Source organism: Ctenocephalides felis, unplaced genomic scaffold, assembly GCF_003426905.1.
Source record: "Ctenocephalides felis isolate EL2017-DRISC unplaced genomic scaffold, ASM342690v1 CF-g0.4_SCAFFOLD_01492, whole genome shotgun sequence".
Lineage (NCBI taxonomy): Eukaryota > Metazoa > Arthropoda > Insecta > Siphonaptera > Pulicidae > Ctenocephalides > Ctenocephalides felis.
In genome coordinates, this window is record NW_020537646.1 from 6,377,082 (window position 1) to 6,394,962 (window position 17,881).

General features: G+C 28.4%; 2 protein-coding genes and 1 non-coding gene across 3 annotated transcripts in view; 2 read left to right on the top strand and 1 right to left on the bottom strand.

The window, feature by feature from the left end:
- LOC113370376 (lipase member H-A-like) overlaps positions 1 to 17,881 on the top strand; it is a 66,594-nt gene that overhangs the window by 16,833 nt on the left and 31,880 nt on the right. Inside the window, exon 2 of the mRNA XM_026611041.1 lies at positions 16,925 to 16,973. The gene's annotated coding sequence lies outside the window, so the exon portion shown is untranslated. The remainder of the gene's footprint in view (positions 1 to 16,924; positions 16,974 to 17,881) is intronic.
- The window catches only part of LOC113370375, a 42,206-nt gene that overhangs the window by 13,606 nt on the left and 10,719 nt on the right, over positions 1 to 17,881 (bottom strand). The window contains exons 3-4 of the mRNA XM_026611040.1: positions 15,923 to 16,222; positions 9,889 to 10,056 (exon numbers count right to left, since the gene is read on the bottom strand). Of these exons, the coding sequence (XP_026466825.1) occupies positions 9,889 to 10,056; positions 15,923 to 16,222 (468 nt within the window). The remainder of the gene's footprint in view (positions 1 to 9,888; positions 10,057 to 15,922; positions 16,223 to 17,881) is intronic.
- On the top strand, positions 14,455 to 14,526 carry Trnae-cuc. The gene has a single exon. It is a non-coding gene; the product is annotated as a tRNA-Glu (tRNA).

The following is a 17,881-nucleotide window of genomic DNA, read 5'->3' on the forward strand; positions in this document are numbered from 1 at the left end:
TTTATCCGCTTTCTAACTGTAACAATTGTAAATGTAAAACACGTAACCGATATGTTATTGATGTAATCGTTCTTAAGCCATGCGTAGATTTATTATAAAAATGTTTTAAAAATATATTCTCAAAATTTTATTTATTTACTCCCCAAGAATAATATCTATTCAATAACAATTTTTATCATTAATAACCAGTAAGCTGAATCATAAGCATTTCTTTTTAGTAAGTAATTAGTTGCAGTATCTTTGGACAAAAAATATTGTCGCCTGCGCAGAATTTATTTAATCATTGAACCCATGGGTGTCACAAAATGATTTCCTTGCAAAATATAGATGATATTTATTTATAGTGATAATCTTTCATCCAGTCTTGCTGAATGCACACATATCGGAAAAACAGTTAACGAGCGTTGCATGATCCTGAGTGATGTTGATATAGCCGAAGAAGTAGTTTCCGTGATCGGCACAAACGGTTGCGGTCCAGTAATGGTAACAAGTTGTTAGAAATTTAGTTTCCGTGTGAATAAAATAGCATTATTTATTTTATTATATAGAGAATCTGTAGTCGGACAGACGTTCGGTCGGACAGGCACTGATTATCGCCGGGAGACCGATACGATACCAGATCGTATCGTCGGTCTCGGACACACCTGGCTGCCTGATTCAATAGGCAGACACTGTATTGATCTCGATATGGGATGAATATTCATTACGACTTTGTTAAAATTGATAATTGGAATAGAAAATATTAATTTATTGCTATTGATTACGATGCATTAAATATAACATCTTCTAAGTTGCAAAATTCTCAATTAATACCCATTCAATAGGGTGGTCCTTAATATGGTTGTTTTCGAATTTCGTTGCTCCCAGGGGCTCAATGCTTCAAAATTCATAAAAAAATCTCTGAAAGATTTAGCTCTTAATATCAACTTTACGATAGTCCGCACTCCGACCAAATGTTCTTGGTTCGTCTTCCTAATTAAATACTTATTTTATAAAATATATCAAATTTTTGCTGTAAATTTTTTATTTATAATCAGAATAAACAAATACAATGTTATTTTCAAAATTTTGATTTACTTGACATCAAGTTATAAAGTTCTAAAAAACAAGTGAAATTTTACCCATGTTATTTCCATAAGAACTTTGGTTGGAGTGCAGACTACCTTCAAGTTAATATTAAGAGCTAAAACTTTGAGAGATTTTTTTTATCATTTTGTAAGCATTTTAGCCCGTAGGAGCAAAGAAATTCAAAAATATCCATATTAAGGACCACCTTAGTATTCATAATATTCTTAACTCTTATTCTGATATTCCAGAATATAGATAGTTTTTATTTTAATTTATGGTGATACGGTTATTTAAAAGAAAACAAAAAAATAAGAGAAACTATAAATTAAGTATATTTCAATTATATAATAAAAAAAATGAGACAAAACACGTTAATGAATTTGCTATCCATATATACTTGCTAAAATCAAAGAAAAATAGCAAAGAAATCAGAAAATCGGTTCAACAGAAAAATAAAAACGAAAATAGATGATAAATTAAATAAATATTGAACATTAGTAATAAAGAATGGTTTTTATTTTAATTTATATTTAATGGTTTTTATTCAAGTAACTTTTTTGTTATTCCTTGATTCGTTTTATATAGATCTAAGGAACATCTTTACCAGATTCTAGAACCACAGAAAATACTTATTTAATTCAATAATATTAATTCAAGTTTCTTAAAAAAAAATGAGGCTTTCGGTTCAGGAAAATAAAATATGGTCATTGAGGAAAATATTGACTGGTAGACAAAGAAAAGCAAGAAATTATTAAGTCTAATATAATTAAAGAAAACTGAATAAATTATGTCAAAGATCTATTTTTCTGCGTCTTTTTTCCTTTATTATTGTGCTGGAGAAAAGCGTTTACGTGTGAAGAACTAACATTAGTTTTTCACCATGCAAGGCCGAGAAAAGGAATACCGGTTCTGATTAACTGACATATAAACAAGATCATACTTTCTAGTTTAAGCAGGATTTAAATATTGTTTTAATTTATTTTGTCACACCCAATTAAATTAAACGTAAGTGTACTTAAACTAATCATCGATAAATCGATTGAAATCAATATTAAAATGCAACTTGTAACAATATATATTTCAATTCTGAAATTCAATTATTGAAAGTAATCACATTTTGTAAATAAAACATCTAATTGAAACTCAAACTCGTTAAAGCGAAAGATCATAAATTTCCCAGTGCATTCATAATTGTATATAATCTTTTGATAGTTTTTTTTCCATTTAAGTAGAGAATCTCGATCAACAAATGGATCTAAAAAAGTAATCGATTTGACCTTATTGTGCAATCATTATTTTGTAATTATCTCAAGAATAATTGATCTCGAACCATCAAAATACTTTTCCGCGTGAAAGCTGCCGTCGAATTTGAATAGAACTAATTATTTATATAAAATTGATTCGCAAATAACGTTATCAAACATAATAATCAAAAACTGTGCTAAATGTTCCATTTAGAACATAAAAGATTAGAAATCGATGTTAAAATAAATTATTTGCAAATGCTATAAAAATAAAATTATATGCGCGTGTGCGGATAGTTAAAAAATCGAGGCGGAGAATGAAAAAAATATTGTCAAATTTCAAACATTTGCCAATTTAATAATGGTACATAATTAATTATATTAGCAAGTTATATACTACGATAGCATGAACTAATAATTTTCAATTATTTGTTGACATATGCTATTATTTCAAAATTCAGTTTCCTTAAGAAAATTTATATATAATTAAAATACAAATTTTCTAAAAATATGTAAAATCATTAATGTGAAATAATTACAATATAAAAAAGCTTTGTAACAATTTTATGACATCAGTTGTGAAAATTGTTGCTAAATGATTACTGACAGAGTAAAAGTTGTATAAGATCCTGTTTTATCATTATAATCATGGTAATCGCAAGATATAATATGACAAATTACCAAATAATTTCAGAAGTAAAAATTATACTGGCATTTTTAATTTATTTTTGAAGGTAAAAGATCTAGTATATGGTGAATGATTTGGTATGCCAATTGCCCGTATATATTAATTGATATATGGTTATGATAAATTGATTTATATATATATATATATATATATATATATATATTATATATATATGAATAAAATAATGACTAAATTTATGTAAGATCTAATAGCATGAAATTGTTATAAAAAAAGAAGCGCGACAGTTATAATGCTTGCATTTTAAAATTATTGTCTGATCATTACATAGGTATCTAATTCAATACATTTTTTCCAAAACATGTTTTAGAAAAGCATTACTAACTGCAATGTAGCGTTGAGTTCAGTTGTCAAAATGTCAATCAAATCTATAAATACCATTAGTCTTTTAATCAGTACCTCAGTAATAATGATGGACGCCCCATGACTCGCCTAATATTCGGATCCATTATTTTATTCCAATAATCCTACTCATGAACTTAATCAAAACCATTCAAACACCATCTCGCACTATTCAACAATGTGTTCACGATTCGTTTCCGATTCGATTAACAGTTATTAATTAATTTATAATAGTTAATAAAATAAAAACAATCACATGGATGAGCACCAGAACTGTTGTCAAAACACAAACTATTATTCGTATCGCGCGTAAGTAAAGTAACGGCCGTCGTCGGACAGCACTCCATAACGCGTACGAAACGCTTTTGACCCAGTACCATAAACTGGAGTAAATATTCTCATTAAACTATTAATTGTGCTGGAAAGGGGCAAGTACGGATCCATAGGGGGGAGGAGCCGATAGAATATATTTTACGCAAAATGTACACAACATGCGATTTCGTGTCGCTAACGATATAGTTTTATCGGGACGTTCCGACAATTAAATATTAGTCTTGAGATAATAAACTTGGCACAGTTAAAAGCGCAGCCAGACATGGAGAACGCCCAACGCCGAACGCCTAACTGCAATCTGCAGTTGGGTTGCTGCAGCTACTCGACGCTTAAAACAATATTTTTGAACGGTACTCTTTGGATTTTCAACATTTTATCTTTCTCTGGTTAGCAAAAATTTCAATCACGTTTCGGTATGTAATGGTCATTTCATTTTTATTTTAATTATGTTGCTTCTATATTTTAATCCTCACAGATACATTATTCAAAGATCAAGGAAAATTGATCAAATATCTATATTTGAGAACACACAAAACTTATCCAACGAGGTATTGACAAAAATCTGCTAATGAATTTAACTGAACATATCTAAAAAGGGGATATTCTAGTGTAGAAATTAAAAAAAAATCGTTTTTTTTTATTTCATATTTTCAAGGTTTAACTATCTAAAAATATGGGTACGAGAAGGTTTTTGAAAATTTGAATTATTTTCGGAGATATAGGCATTTTACTGACTCGGTCTCCATACTGGTTTGGCTTCACGCAAAACTTTAAATGCGTTTTTCTCAGAACAGACTTTTTCAGTACTATTGATACGATTTCTCGAGTTTTAATCGACCGATTCACTTGAAATGTTCAGAGAGTCTTGTTTATAGACCTATCTATAGCCCGAACTAGAATTATCCCCAAATTCCAATTTTTACTATTTTTAAAAAATTCGAGAAACTCAAAAAAACAGTAAAAAACGCTTTTTTTTCAAACAGTCGCCAATTTGTAAAAAAAAAATTACTCATCGGGCGATTGCGACATCATTGTAGATTAATAATAAGACCTAAAATTCATCGCTCTACACTAGAATACCCCCTTAAGAATGTTATTTTTATATAAACTTTGTAATAGTGCTATAGATTGTCTTCAAATTCTAAACCATCTGTTTTTCAATTTCCCTATTCTGGTCTCTCTGATTCTCTTCACAAACCAAATTATTTTTCAAGTATCCAATTCCTAAATAATACTCTTTTAAATTGGCCTGTTGCTCTAATGTCTTTTATATTTAACTCAATTAATAAAGACTACTCTACTCTGCTATAAATTCATAAAGATTTTCTAGAGTTTCGTCAAATTTGAACCTAATGGATCTATGCAAGCTCTTAAAATTAGTGAAGATTATTAATTAACCAAATTTCATGCAAACTACAAACTAACATTTTATATAAGTAAATGCTTTCTTAAAAATTATGATTTTGAAAAATAATGTTCAATAGCACATCTTTTTTTATACTAATAAAATTGTAGATTTGTAATTATAGATTATAATTTTAATCTTCAAAGAATGCTTTTTATAATTTGTGTATATTAATTATGATAAAATAAAAATAAAATTTCAAAAAATCATGAAGTTATCAGTATCGGTTATAAAATAACTTTCACCTTTCACGTTAATTTAAATAAATTCGCAAAAATTAATTACTTTCGTTCTGTACAATAAATTTAAACCCGTATAATTTATAGTACATTTTGAAATACATATTTTTGTACTTGGGTAATATACTACAGCACAGATATGGAGAATCATATTAATGAATTTAAACATGGTCCACAATTTATCGATTTACAAAATATCGTTAAAATTTAAATAGTAAAGGGTTATATTATATCACACAATTGAATGTAATGCCACTAACCGCTTATTAAATCATAAAACACCAATATAAACTTATTAATCATTAAATCAAGTATTTCATAAGCAAATTAGTTCACATTAGATTGAGCAATTACTTATCACTTATTATTCGATATTTTATTATTCGGATTTGATTAATTTTGTAATATCACCGCAAGATTTGTTTAAAGAAGTACATAGGTATTTATTCCATATCGTCAGGAACAAACTAAACTCACTTGTGCTGTCAGTGGTTATAGAGTGCACAATATAAAAAAATTGAAAAAGAGAATTTTATATATTAATTCCTTCAATGCATTTCTTTCAAACTGTATCATAGGATTTTTAATTATGCATTAAACACATTCTGGTGACTCATATATGTCTGGTCATGAGTAAGAGAACCAGTATGTTCATACGATTTCAGAAATCTTGACCTATCGCCATTCATTATCGATATACTCATATTACACGCCATCAAATAGTTGTAGAATTAATTCATGCAAATAAAAAATGCAGTTTATTGAACTTTCTGTATGACTCAATTATAGATATTGAAATAAATTATAAATGAAAATTACATGTTTAGATCTAGTTTATCAGTTACCATAATTAAATTAACAAACCAGATAGTAATATGGTGACCATATATTTTACAAAATGAAAATACAAAATTGAAATTCATACAAATTCCAGGAATTTGGAATTTTGCATCTGGCAATTTTCTCATTCATAATAACGTATTGTTTCACATAAACTTAACCGTTGTATATATCATTTTCAAATATTTGATGAGCAATTTGTAATTTTATTATCAAGTAATTGCAAATAATAAACCAGTACCTATACTTTTTAGAAACCTGGGACACAAAGTAAAAATCCGGGGCCGTCCTGGCTAAATCGGCACGTATGGTCGCCTTAATAGTAATCAATAATAAACAAAGTCAATTCTAACCAGGCCATGGTATAGAGGTTAGAGTTATGGTCGTATGGACTCCCATCTGAAGGTTGGTATGGATACCCCGATCTATATTTTATACTTTTGGGGAATAAAACCTGGAATCTGTTCTTAATAAAATATAATTACTTTCTAAATAAAAAACACAGAGATAAATATTATGTATAAAAAATATTGTTTTAAAATTAGTCCAAAATTGATTGTGTACACAATATGTGTGTCCTGTGACCCAATTACAACCCAAAAATCTACCCCTTCAACAATATTTTTTATTCACAAGCCTACCATTCTGTCGTTTTATAGCATGCAATATGTAAATGCATTTACTCAAATCGAATGCACTTGCTAACGTTTGCAGTAATAAATTAATAAAATAGCGTATCCGTTATAAAATAGTATCTACTTTAAATACTTAATTCTGCTCGTAAACGCTGTTTATTACATCGTTTATTCGATTTCGAATCGTTTTTACCTGTCGTGTGACACTTCTGCAATTAATACTTGAGCATGGAAATTAATAGATAATAGGCCTTGTTAAACGATATGGTAATCGCATTATAATAAACATCGCACGGAGCCCGAGAGCCTCGCAGCCGTCGAACGAGCAATCTAGAAACCCGGCTTATTCAGGTCAATGCGGCTTTCTAGTGAAAATTTAAAATTCCGGATATATTTACCTTATTATACCCAACTAACTACTCGTACCAGACATGCAGCTGTCGATCTTTCACTAGTAATTGATAAAACATAATAATAATAATAAACAATCATTGGCAAAACAATAACGATAACGGCTCATCGGCGGCGCGATTTCGATCGTTGGAATATAAAATGCGATTTATGATTTCACAGAGGTATGTTTGTTTATTTATTCATTAATAGAGCCTACGTGCATGTGAGAATAATGTACTCATAGGTTCCATCGATGGAGAACAATAACCATTGCTTATGATCACAATTTTCTATTTCGTGTAATATTTATTATCAAGTTGCAAAAGTAGCACTAACAATAAGAAAGTTATAAAGGAAAATTGAAAATTGTGAGTGCATCGTAAAATGAAAATTGATAAATGACTAACCTAGACAAATCTAGCTTTTTCAAAGGCGATCCATCGATTTTTCTTACTATTTGATGACACCATGTGCCGAGTTTTATTTTAAATCCTGAACACTATTAGGAGGCATTTTGTCATCTGTCTAAAGAGGATATTGCAGAAATACCTCGAAGGGATGTTTTCTAATAATTTGTCTGCTCGACATCAGACTGTCCAAAACATGTATCAAATCTGAAACCTCAGATTCGAAGTCCATATGCACAGAGAAGCTCTATTATTAATATGACTTTAGAAACTTGAAATATAAAATTTATCTTTTACATAACGATCGATCATTCGATTAAAACTAATTGATTCAAGTTACCGTGTTTGGTCACGAAAATAATTAAAGTAAAAGCCTATTGAGACTATATATTATAAAATTTTGTAAATAATTTCCTCATATGGAACTTTCAATTCCTTGGACATATTTACATTATCTAACTAATGACATAACTTCAAAATCAATACTTAGCAAACGTGTTAAACAACAATCTATCCATACTTGTGATTTTAATTGGCGATTCGAGAAGAATTAAAATATTTTTCTTTTGTTGAAACCTAAAAGTTATAGCTATTTATTTATATATCAATTTGAGATTAATAATATATTAAGTATAAAATAAAATTCAATGGTAAAAAAAGTTGTTGTAGTAAACTATAGATTATATATAATGCAAGATTTTTAGTAAGGATATTTAAAAATGAAGTTTATAAAAAAGTTGATTTTAAGAAATTGGTTTCGTAAAGATTATTGCAGCTAATGTTAATATTTAAACAAAAATATTGAATTTACTATTGGTATATTCACTAACGATCAGAAGTTATATCATTAGGTTTTATGAGATTTTTATATAGGTTTACGCAAAATACATAAGTTTTGCCTTATTCAGTGAAAAAACTATGTTTGATAATATGCGTTTTCAAAATTGTCATATGCGTTTATGAAGTAAAGTTATTATTATTTAAATTAAATCTTTTACCACCATATGCATAATACCTTTTAAAATTCTCTATAATTTCGCGAACGTAAATTTCGTTTATGAGTCATTGTAAAAGCTGATATGCCAACTGAAAAGAATTAATTATCATATATTTGTTTATTGTTACATACTGTATACGATCTCTGAGAACAAAAGTGCCGACAAGTGAAAAAAAATGAATAAGCAATAATTGTATATCTCATAACTCTGTTTTGAATTTCACTTTTTTATTGACAGCCTCCAGGGATTGATGAAAATTACGCGTTGTATGAGATATTTAAATAATTTATTAGTTCGCTCAGAGTATAACAAGTTTTATTATGCTGCTTGAATTTATATATGGTCTTTAGCAGTCTTTCCCAATCTTGGGAAAATCAAAATTGAGAATTTTTGCAAAAAATAAGTATATAAGTACATTGTATTATTGCTTGCATTTCATATTTTGTTAGCTTACTTATATTATTAATTTTAAATTATTTATATAAATTATTTAAAATAAATAAAATATATTATAGTGCCAGAACAGGTGTCTCCTGAATTTTATATTTTTGCAATAAACATATAAGGTTGTCAAATATCTCCCTTCCGCCTTTTTGTATTATAAACCAAGAGCAAAAAAGCGGAAGGGAGATATTTGACAACCTAATATATACCTTCTAGTACGACGCTTTTTAATTGGAGAAAATGTAAAATAATCGAAGCAAACCCTTATCTTCACAGAATTTCCATATATTTAGTCAACCAAGCTATTCACACTAAATTGATTCACACATCAGTATAAATGTTGTAATTTCCAAAAATTGAAAAACTTCAAAAGAAAGCCAACAAATCTTCTGATTCAAAATTAAATAAAAAACACATCAGGTGCGAAATTGTTGTCCACAAAATTTAAATTCAATCATAAGAATGACTTTAAAAAATGTTTAAAACCACTGGTCTATAGTAATGAAATCTTGTATATGTCTTTAGATAATTGATTTGAATTAATTTCACATAATCATGTTGTTATAAGTAATAGAACTAGATCATAATTCATTGAAAGTTTATTTATTCATTGTTTATTATCTAAATGGCTAGTTCTACTTTTATGCGAGCGTTTAGTGCAAAAGCTATTAAATCATTTTCTAAAAAGCAGTTAATGGATAAAGCAAATTATTTATAAATGGTAAAAGCTTTTGTTGTATTGAACAAATCAACTAGTTATTATTTGCACTTCAGTTTCTAGAATTTTCTATCACGTTTCTAAAGAAAATTCTGTTCAATGTATTTATTTCATACCTGACTTCTGGTGACGAATGCACCAGCAACCGCACGCAGTCCAGGCATCCTCTGGCGGCTGCGTAGTGCAGGGCGAGAGTGCCACCTGAGCGTCTGTCGTGTCCGCCCATCACGCCAACGCCGGAGCCCCCACCGGGGCCACACCCGCGAGGGCCCAGGGTATTACGCCTAAATTATAAAATTTTATCAGATTATGAAGGAAAAAAAAATTTATCATGAAAGTAATAAATCTTGGAAATCGGAGATGATAGAGATAATACCCATGTAGTTCAATAGTTTTTTAATAATTAGATTCAATTTGAAGGTATTGTCTAACTTAAATCTCATGTGAGGATATCAGTCTCTCGCTAGGAGCGGTTTTCACAATAACTAGTATAAAATATTTAGATTCTAACAAAGCTTATTGCAACTACTAAAATTTGTTTTCTAAATGAATTCTTCTAATTTCATATACGTTGTTACTCAAAGAAATAATTACGGACAATTAGAAATTTCTAGCCGGTATCAATAGATTTTTTTAATCGTTTTTCGCTGTAAGGTATATTAAATGTGAAGTGGCAGAAAACTTTTTCCTTTTGTATATGAAATTACTCTGGCAAATTTATCGCAGACTATTAATTTACACAATATTCAACGGTGTTTTGCTTACAAATTATTTCAATACACAAAGAAAGTTTGATAAGTACTACCGCAATGAAACGGGGAACAGTTTCGCCTAATTAATACTCTATCCGATTATTATCTTAAAGTTCTAAATTATATAAGCAGGTATTTAATTTTTTACTCACATTGTAGACAATTATGTCTACAAAATCAATTACATCAACAGTTATTAGAATAATCACATAAATAGGACCTATGGCCTTACATTACAACAAAAAAAAATGATCTATAATCTCATAAATGAAAAAAAAATTATGTTGCAATTAGGGAAGATTAATAATTGACAACATCTTGCAATATTGTTATTAAATTCTCAAGTAATAAATACATTAAAAAACATATTATAATAATCATGTTATTTTTTTCGGATTCAAATCACACTAAACTCTCCGCAACATCAGTAATAATCTCTATCTTCTAACTAAATAGCAATATAATAAAATCTTTAAAAAAAATAAGTTATGAGTGTTCAATCAGTGATTGAATAGCCAATAATTGATTAATTTATTAAACAGAAAAAAAAAATATCTTTTTTAATATATTTTTTGGTACTATGTGGGAATAACACTAAATTCTGCCGGCATATCAATTTATAATTTCAGACAATGCTTAAGTAGCCATTGTACTCATTATGTAGGTATATTTAATTATAATAATTTCAAAAATATTAAATATATTATCTAAAATTCAATGTAAAAAAACATCTTTTACTTAGTCATAACAAGTAAATTTTGAAAATTAGTATTTTCTATAATGATAAATTTAGAAGTTTTCTTATGATTTGGTTATGATGTTGAGAACCTTGGCTATGACGTACAACCCTCTATGAATCATTTATCCCGTTTGCACATTATTCCTCGAACAAATTCATCAAATGATAAATTTATTTACACATTTAATTGTATAAATTAGAAATATATTCCGACGGTTTCACACTTTCTAGCTTCGTATCGCAATTTGCAATTAACGTCCGAAAGATTCAAAAGCGAAATCAGTTTGCGCATGTCCGGAAATACAAAAATTTTATGGAAACTCAACATTATGAATTATACGAAGAAACATAATTAATACTCGGCTGTAATCATTAAACACTTTACTCGAAGGAAAGTCTTATCAATCAATCCATATAAATATGATTCATAATCGCATATAACGAACATAATCGAATTACGTTGCATAATTCTGCTCTAAAGAAATTATTTTGTATATATAATGGCGAGGAAAGTGTAAGTCGTATTTGCATATATATAGTTTTTTAGTATTGCGTAATAACATAAATCGTTAGTTATATATTATTTTTTATCATTGCAAGTCTAAACGAACAGTGAGTTTTCATATATATTAGTCCTTCTATATAACATACAGATATGAGACTTCTGAGAAAATCAAAGTTTTTGTTAAATTGCATCATAGTGCATAGCTTGAAAAAAATTTCAAAAACTTGGATAGTCTTATAATTAAGAAGTTAAATTATCTCTATAATAATCATATTATTTATATAAATGAAATGCATTTTACAATAATGCATAAATATTCATATTATTAAAGGTCTATATGCATTTATCATTAATTTTATAGTTACTAATTCGATACTAATAAGAAATCAAGCCAAAGTTTTGGAACATATTTTTCACATTTGCAATTTTTTCATAATGAAAATTTATATTAAAATATGTATAATTGCATTTGAACAAAATAACACATATCAAATTGTATAAAAAATTTACATAAAAGTATATACATATTTATAAATATAAATTTAAACATTTGTTACAATTATATATCCTACCTATTACACTTGTTAATTTTCTAACGTGCAGCATTTCCTATATACCATTACCATTACCTTATTAATAAAATTACTGTAAAATATTCCATATAATCAAATGCACTTAATCGAAATACGATAATTGTTTCTTGTGCTTTCAATCGTACATAATTCATAATCGCACATAATAAGATTTATTATTTCTTCTCTTTTTTCCCTAACAGTCGCAATTAGATTTACAAAATGGATTAAGTTCAACTCAGTAAGTACTTTCTCCTTCGCAAAATAGGCTTTCTCCGTAATGAAAATGAATAAAATAGTTCAACGGAACTTCTATGTATGCAATTATCAACCGTGAAACGTAAAATCTTTTATCTTTTATCTCCTGCATGCTGCGGCAGCTTAATCTAACTTTAAATGTATCATTAGAGCGGTAATAATGCATAAGAAACGACATTATATGGTTCAAAAACTCATGTGCATGGTTTAGAATTATTCTACGCATTAATAAACTGCGACAGAAATTTATTGCGTTTTTAATCCATAACAGTTTTTGTAATTATAATTTTATTTATAATTCAGAGAGATCATTAGTATGAAAATTAATGATAATAGGTGCGAAAGCAGCATAAAACATTTTGTTTTATTACTATATTATCCATAAAACTATCCAAGTAATTGTTTAATGAAATTAATTTATAGCACGCTATAAATAGCGTGTAACCGAATAATCAGAAAAATACTTTTATGCTCAAATTTTGACTTTACCAAAATCGATTCTACTGAAATTCAAACTTCTATTCAATCTAATTATCATTTCTCAAATCGCATTTTAATCATCATTTGTTCTTCGATACCACCCATGATAATCAAATTACAAAACCAGTTAACACTCGAAAAGAAAGAGTTAAAAAATAATCTATCAAACAACTTGTTTAATGGTCGAGCGCCTTCGTACGTGTAAAATGAAGACATATCCGAAATTAAAGGTTTTCAGATCGTTATCGAAGTTATTCGTAATATGTAATTTCACTAACACGATTTCCTTTCCGCCGAGATTCACATTCACTTTTATTTAATACCCGGGATCTTCCTTTGGATAAATGCCGAAATAATTTTCATGTTTTTTGCAGCCGCAATTAACCTGAATGATTTATTGCTTATTTCATCATTAAACGCTTTGGAGCAACGAGGATAATAATTAACGCGTTTTGTTTTAGTATTTTGAATATTCGGGTTATATTAATAAGATTATCAGATTAAACGTATAAAGTTTATACAAATATTTAGACTTATGAGTACTATAATTTGCAGATATAAAAATTTGTGAATACACATTCTAATTTAATAATCTACAAGTAGACCGTTTGTTTTTAAAGGGTAATTAAAATGTTTTTTTTAACCTATATTAATTACTTTCTGATTCATATTTAAGAATACCCATTACCTTTTCTTAGGCATTAAAAATTTGAATAAATACCACATATTCGGAGGCCTTTGTTAAAATGTCTTTTGTTGTAATTTGGTTTTAATTAATATACAAGTACAATGCAGTACAGTTTTACGATGCGATCCGCATGGAGCATGGAGTTACGACATTTAAACAGCTGTTACATTCTAATACGAACCAGAATTCTAAAAATATCACACTAAATATAGAAAAATTAAAAGATAAAGTTTAAAAAATTTATAATAATTTTTGAGACTCTTGAACTTCAACATCTTTATTCCAATTTGTTGTTTTCTTATAAGATAAGCTCATAAGAAACATTTCTGAATATCAGACAAATTCAACGCCGTATAATATATTATACCATGAAGTCTATTTTGTATTTATTCAGATATGAAAAATCTTAGTGCACGAATCCAACTTGCACGTCAGTGATTTTGGGGTAAATTTTAAGAATTCATCAATATTATATTAATTAATCGCATTGTACTTCTGGATTACTTTGCCATAAACTCTACGAAAATGTAAGAGGCATTCTTTGTATTTGAATATTGTATAAAAGATGTATTATGATTTTAGTCAATATTAGTCATTTATAAATTTATTTTACAATCCTTAATATTTTAAAGATATAAAAGTCAGGCCGTGCACTGTGTGAATCAGATTACATGGTACTGCTTTCAAGTCCCATGTTGTCTAGTGGTTAGGATACCTGGCTCTCACCCAGGAGGCCGGGGTTCGATTCCCCGCATGGGAAATATCTTTTTCTGCTTCTTTAAATATATATAGGAGTTTCTTTGAAAAAAAAACAAATCCCCCATTTCTTTTGCCAAAAATATGGTGCATATACTCGATGGAAAAAATAATAATTCTAACGCATTACAAAAAATCTATTATTTGTACTCGAGCACTATGACAAGCCTCTTTCAGAGGCGAATTTTGTGGTTCACAGTTGTTAGTACCACGAAAGAAAGAAATTGCCATAACAACGCTATGGTACCGTCTATGTTACCGCAGAATTGGCCACTTAGTTTCAATGAAATTACCCCTAAAAAGTGTAACCCTAGAATAATAATGATTAGATAAATTTGAAATTTTAATGATGATATCTAAAAAAATATATAATTAATTTTCAACATGTCATAAAAAATATTCTTTACAATCAAGCAGTATACATTAATAAATTGTTTCAATCAGGTTCATGTTTAGAAAAGTATACCAAATCATACGTAAATTGTAAATTTTATAAACTTAATTTATATAATTACCATCAGTCCTCAAGAAGTAACTCAAATAATAAAATTAATATAAAATAATTTTATTATTTGAGTTACTTCTGAGGACTGAAGGTAATTTTAATTCTCAAATATAAACATTTTGGAAATCTAGTTAGTTTTGTCGACAGCATAATTAATTCCATCGGTCCAAGTAACACACTTAAGTTAAAAAAAATAATTTGCATAATTATGTAATTTACACTTCCCAAACTGAACTTTCGATGTCATTACAAGCTTAACAATTCGGATAAAAGCTTTAAATTTTAAAGTTTAAAATGTTCTCTTACCGATTTCTCGACTCTCATCTCAACATCCCATGTTGTCTAGTGGTTGTCGATTCCCCGCATGGGAATATGTTTTGCCCAAAATAGTCGAATAATTTGAAAAACTAACTTATTCTCTTTCCATGTATATTATATTTTCATAAGCTAAACTATGAATAAATTACGAACTAACGAATTGGGTAAGGGTAGCATTGAGCTGCATCAGTATTATTTTATGTTACAATAATGGAGTAGTTATATACATTTTTACAATATTATTCAGAGGTTTATGAAAAGGGTTAATGCGCTTTATAAGTGTTTTTTCTGTAAATTATTCTATGTTCATACATACTTAATATCATCATTAGTTTGAAATCCGGTTTTAATGGCGTTATCGAGGTTTAATTATATATGGTTACATTCGGTCATGTACTGATAAATTTATAATGTACAGATATAATGATAGATATAATCTAGTATGTATGTTAATTATAAGTGCAGCACTTAATTAGATCAGATTCATACGTACTTATTTTAACTTGACTTTAATTGAGAACTTATTTATATATGTATAATCAAATAAAATTAAATCAAAATTTTGTTTCGAAATTACCTAACATTAGCAGCTTTTGTCAACTTGTACCCAGAGTTGTATTCCTTGTTAGATCTAAGTTGAGCTTGCCTGCTCCGTACAGCATCCTTGAAAATAGGTAAATGTTCGCAATTATATTGCGAAAATGGTTCAACTCTATCTTTGATCACACTTGAATAAAGTGGGTTGATAGTTTCACTTTGATATATTTCATTTAAAAAAACATCCTGCTGCGATTGGGAGCCATCGCTCCAGCTCTCAAAGGAATAAGGACGAGGTGTCCGCGATCTCAAAAACCTCGATGTTATTATCACACGTACTCTTATATGGTTAATAATATGTTTTTCATATTTCAATTTCTGTTTAGCTAATTTCTTTCTCTTTTTCTGTTCTTGGTTTTTAATATTCTTCAATATTTTCTTCTCAATTTTTTCAACTATTTTTTTATCCTTTTCCGAAGATTTTCGAGATCCATCGCTCGAGATGGTAACAATTCTCCCCGCGTCATCGCTATATGGAGCGTTAAATTTTTTACATAAAATCCAATCTGCAAAACCGAATTCGAAAAATTCGTTATTAGAGAAAGTCGCAAATATTTCATATGCGAAATATTATTTCCATTATTTTTTATAATTAAAAGATCAATGGTTTATTCATGACTATTGAATTATTTTTATGTAGAAATGGCTTTATAAATCATAAAAGACATAAAGAATAAAGAGGCTGATGAATCTATGCCGCGCGTTTAATTACCGCCATTTCTCATTCCAAATTTATAGAAATTATAATTGTTAATTATATTTTTAGCAAGTGTTTGTGGAATGAATAATCGATTTAATAATAAAAATTTGTGAATAGAACTTAAACAACGTGATTACTTCATTATTATTGTGAAACATAACTGACAACTGATTTTTATAATAAAATTAACACAAAAGCCGAATAAATTTAATTATAGCTGTTGTAATTCTGGATGCGCCTACAACAAGATATCATATTAACACCTTTTATTTTTCTTTACAGATTGCAAATTAATACCCCAGATGCAAGGATGATAAAAATCGAGTGAGTGGTGAGTTTTATGATTCCTGATCCATTGATATAAATATGTATTAAATATTAATATTTTATACACTGTATGTTTTATTACCTCCATGAATGTTACTCTGTTGTTTGTATGAAAAATACTGTTTCGTATTCATGTCGTACTGATTGCTACATTTGGTTTTAAAACTCGGAGTGTGAGGGCTCCATTTATCTTTTCGAACACAGCATCCACAAAATTTCAAATGGCATTTTAGAAGACCTTCTAACATTTTATCTTTCGATTGAAAGAATTTGCTTTAGGCATGTTAGTAGATAGACATAGTAGTAAATTGAGAAAAAATGTCTTTTGTCTTCCTCATATATCAATATTGCAAAGCCACTTGTTGTGATCAATGGTATTTTGAAAAAAAAACTAAGCGCAATTATTTTTAAAATAAATGCTGAATTAACTGAACATAAAGCTATTTGAAAAATAAAAAATAATTTATTAAAATACACATTTTGGCTTACACTTGTTAGACAAAATTGAATTAAAATGAGTAAAAAATATTAAAAGGTTCATGATAACCTATTATCATTTTTAAGTAGTTTAATAACTTCTATATAGTGTCATTCCGCGATTTTGAACTATGGTATTTGAACTATCGTATTACTAAAATTTGTGCCCAAAACTCCACAAGTATCAGCAGATGTTAAATTGTCTTATGAATAAAAACAACCCAATTCACTTCACAATTTCACACTGCGACTGATCAACCAACTGATTCGCCTACCACACTGCAACTACTCATGCACATAACACTCGTAAAACCCCCGATTTTCCAGGCAAATTTAACAATTTTCTTTCCATTTTTCGCAACTGAATATCATCAACATTATTTTCCCGACAACATGTCCGACTCCGACGACTAGTGGACTAATTTTTATCCATCA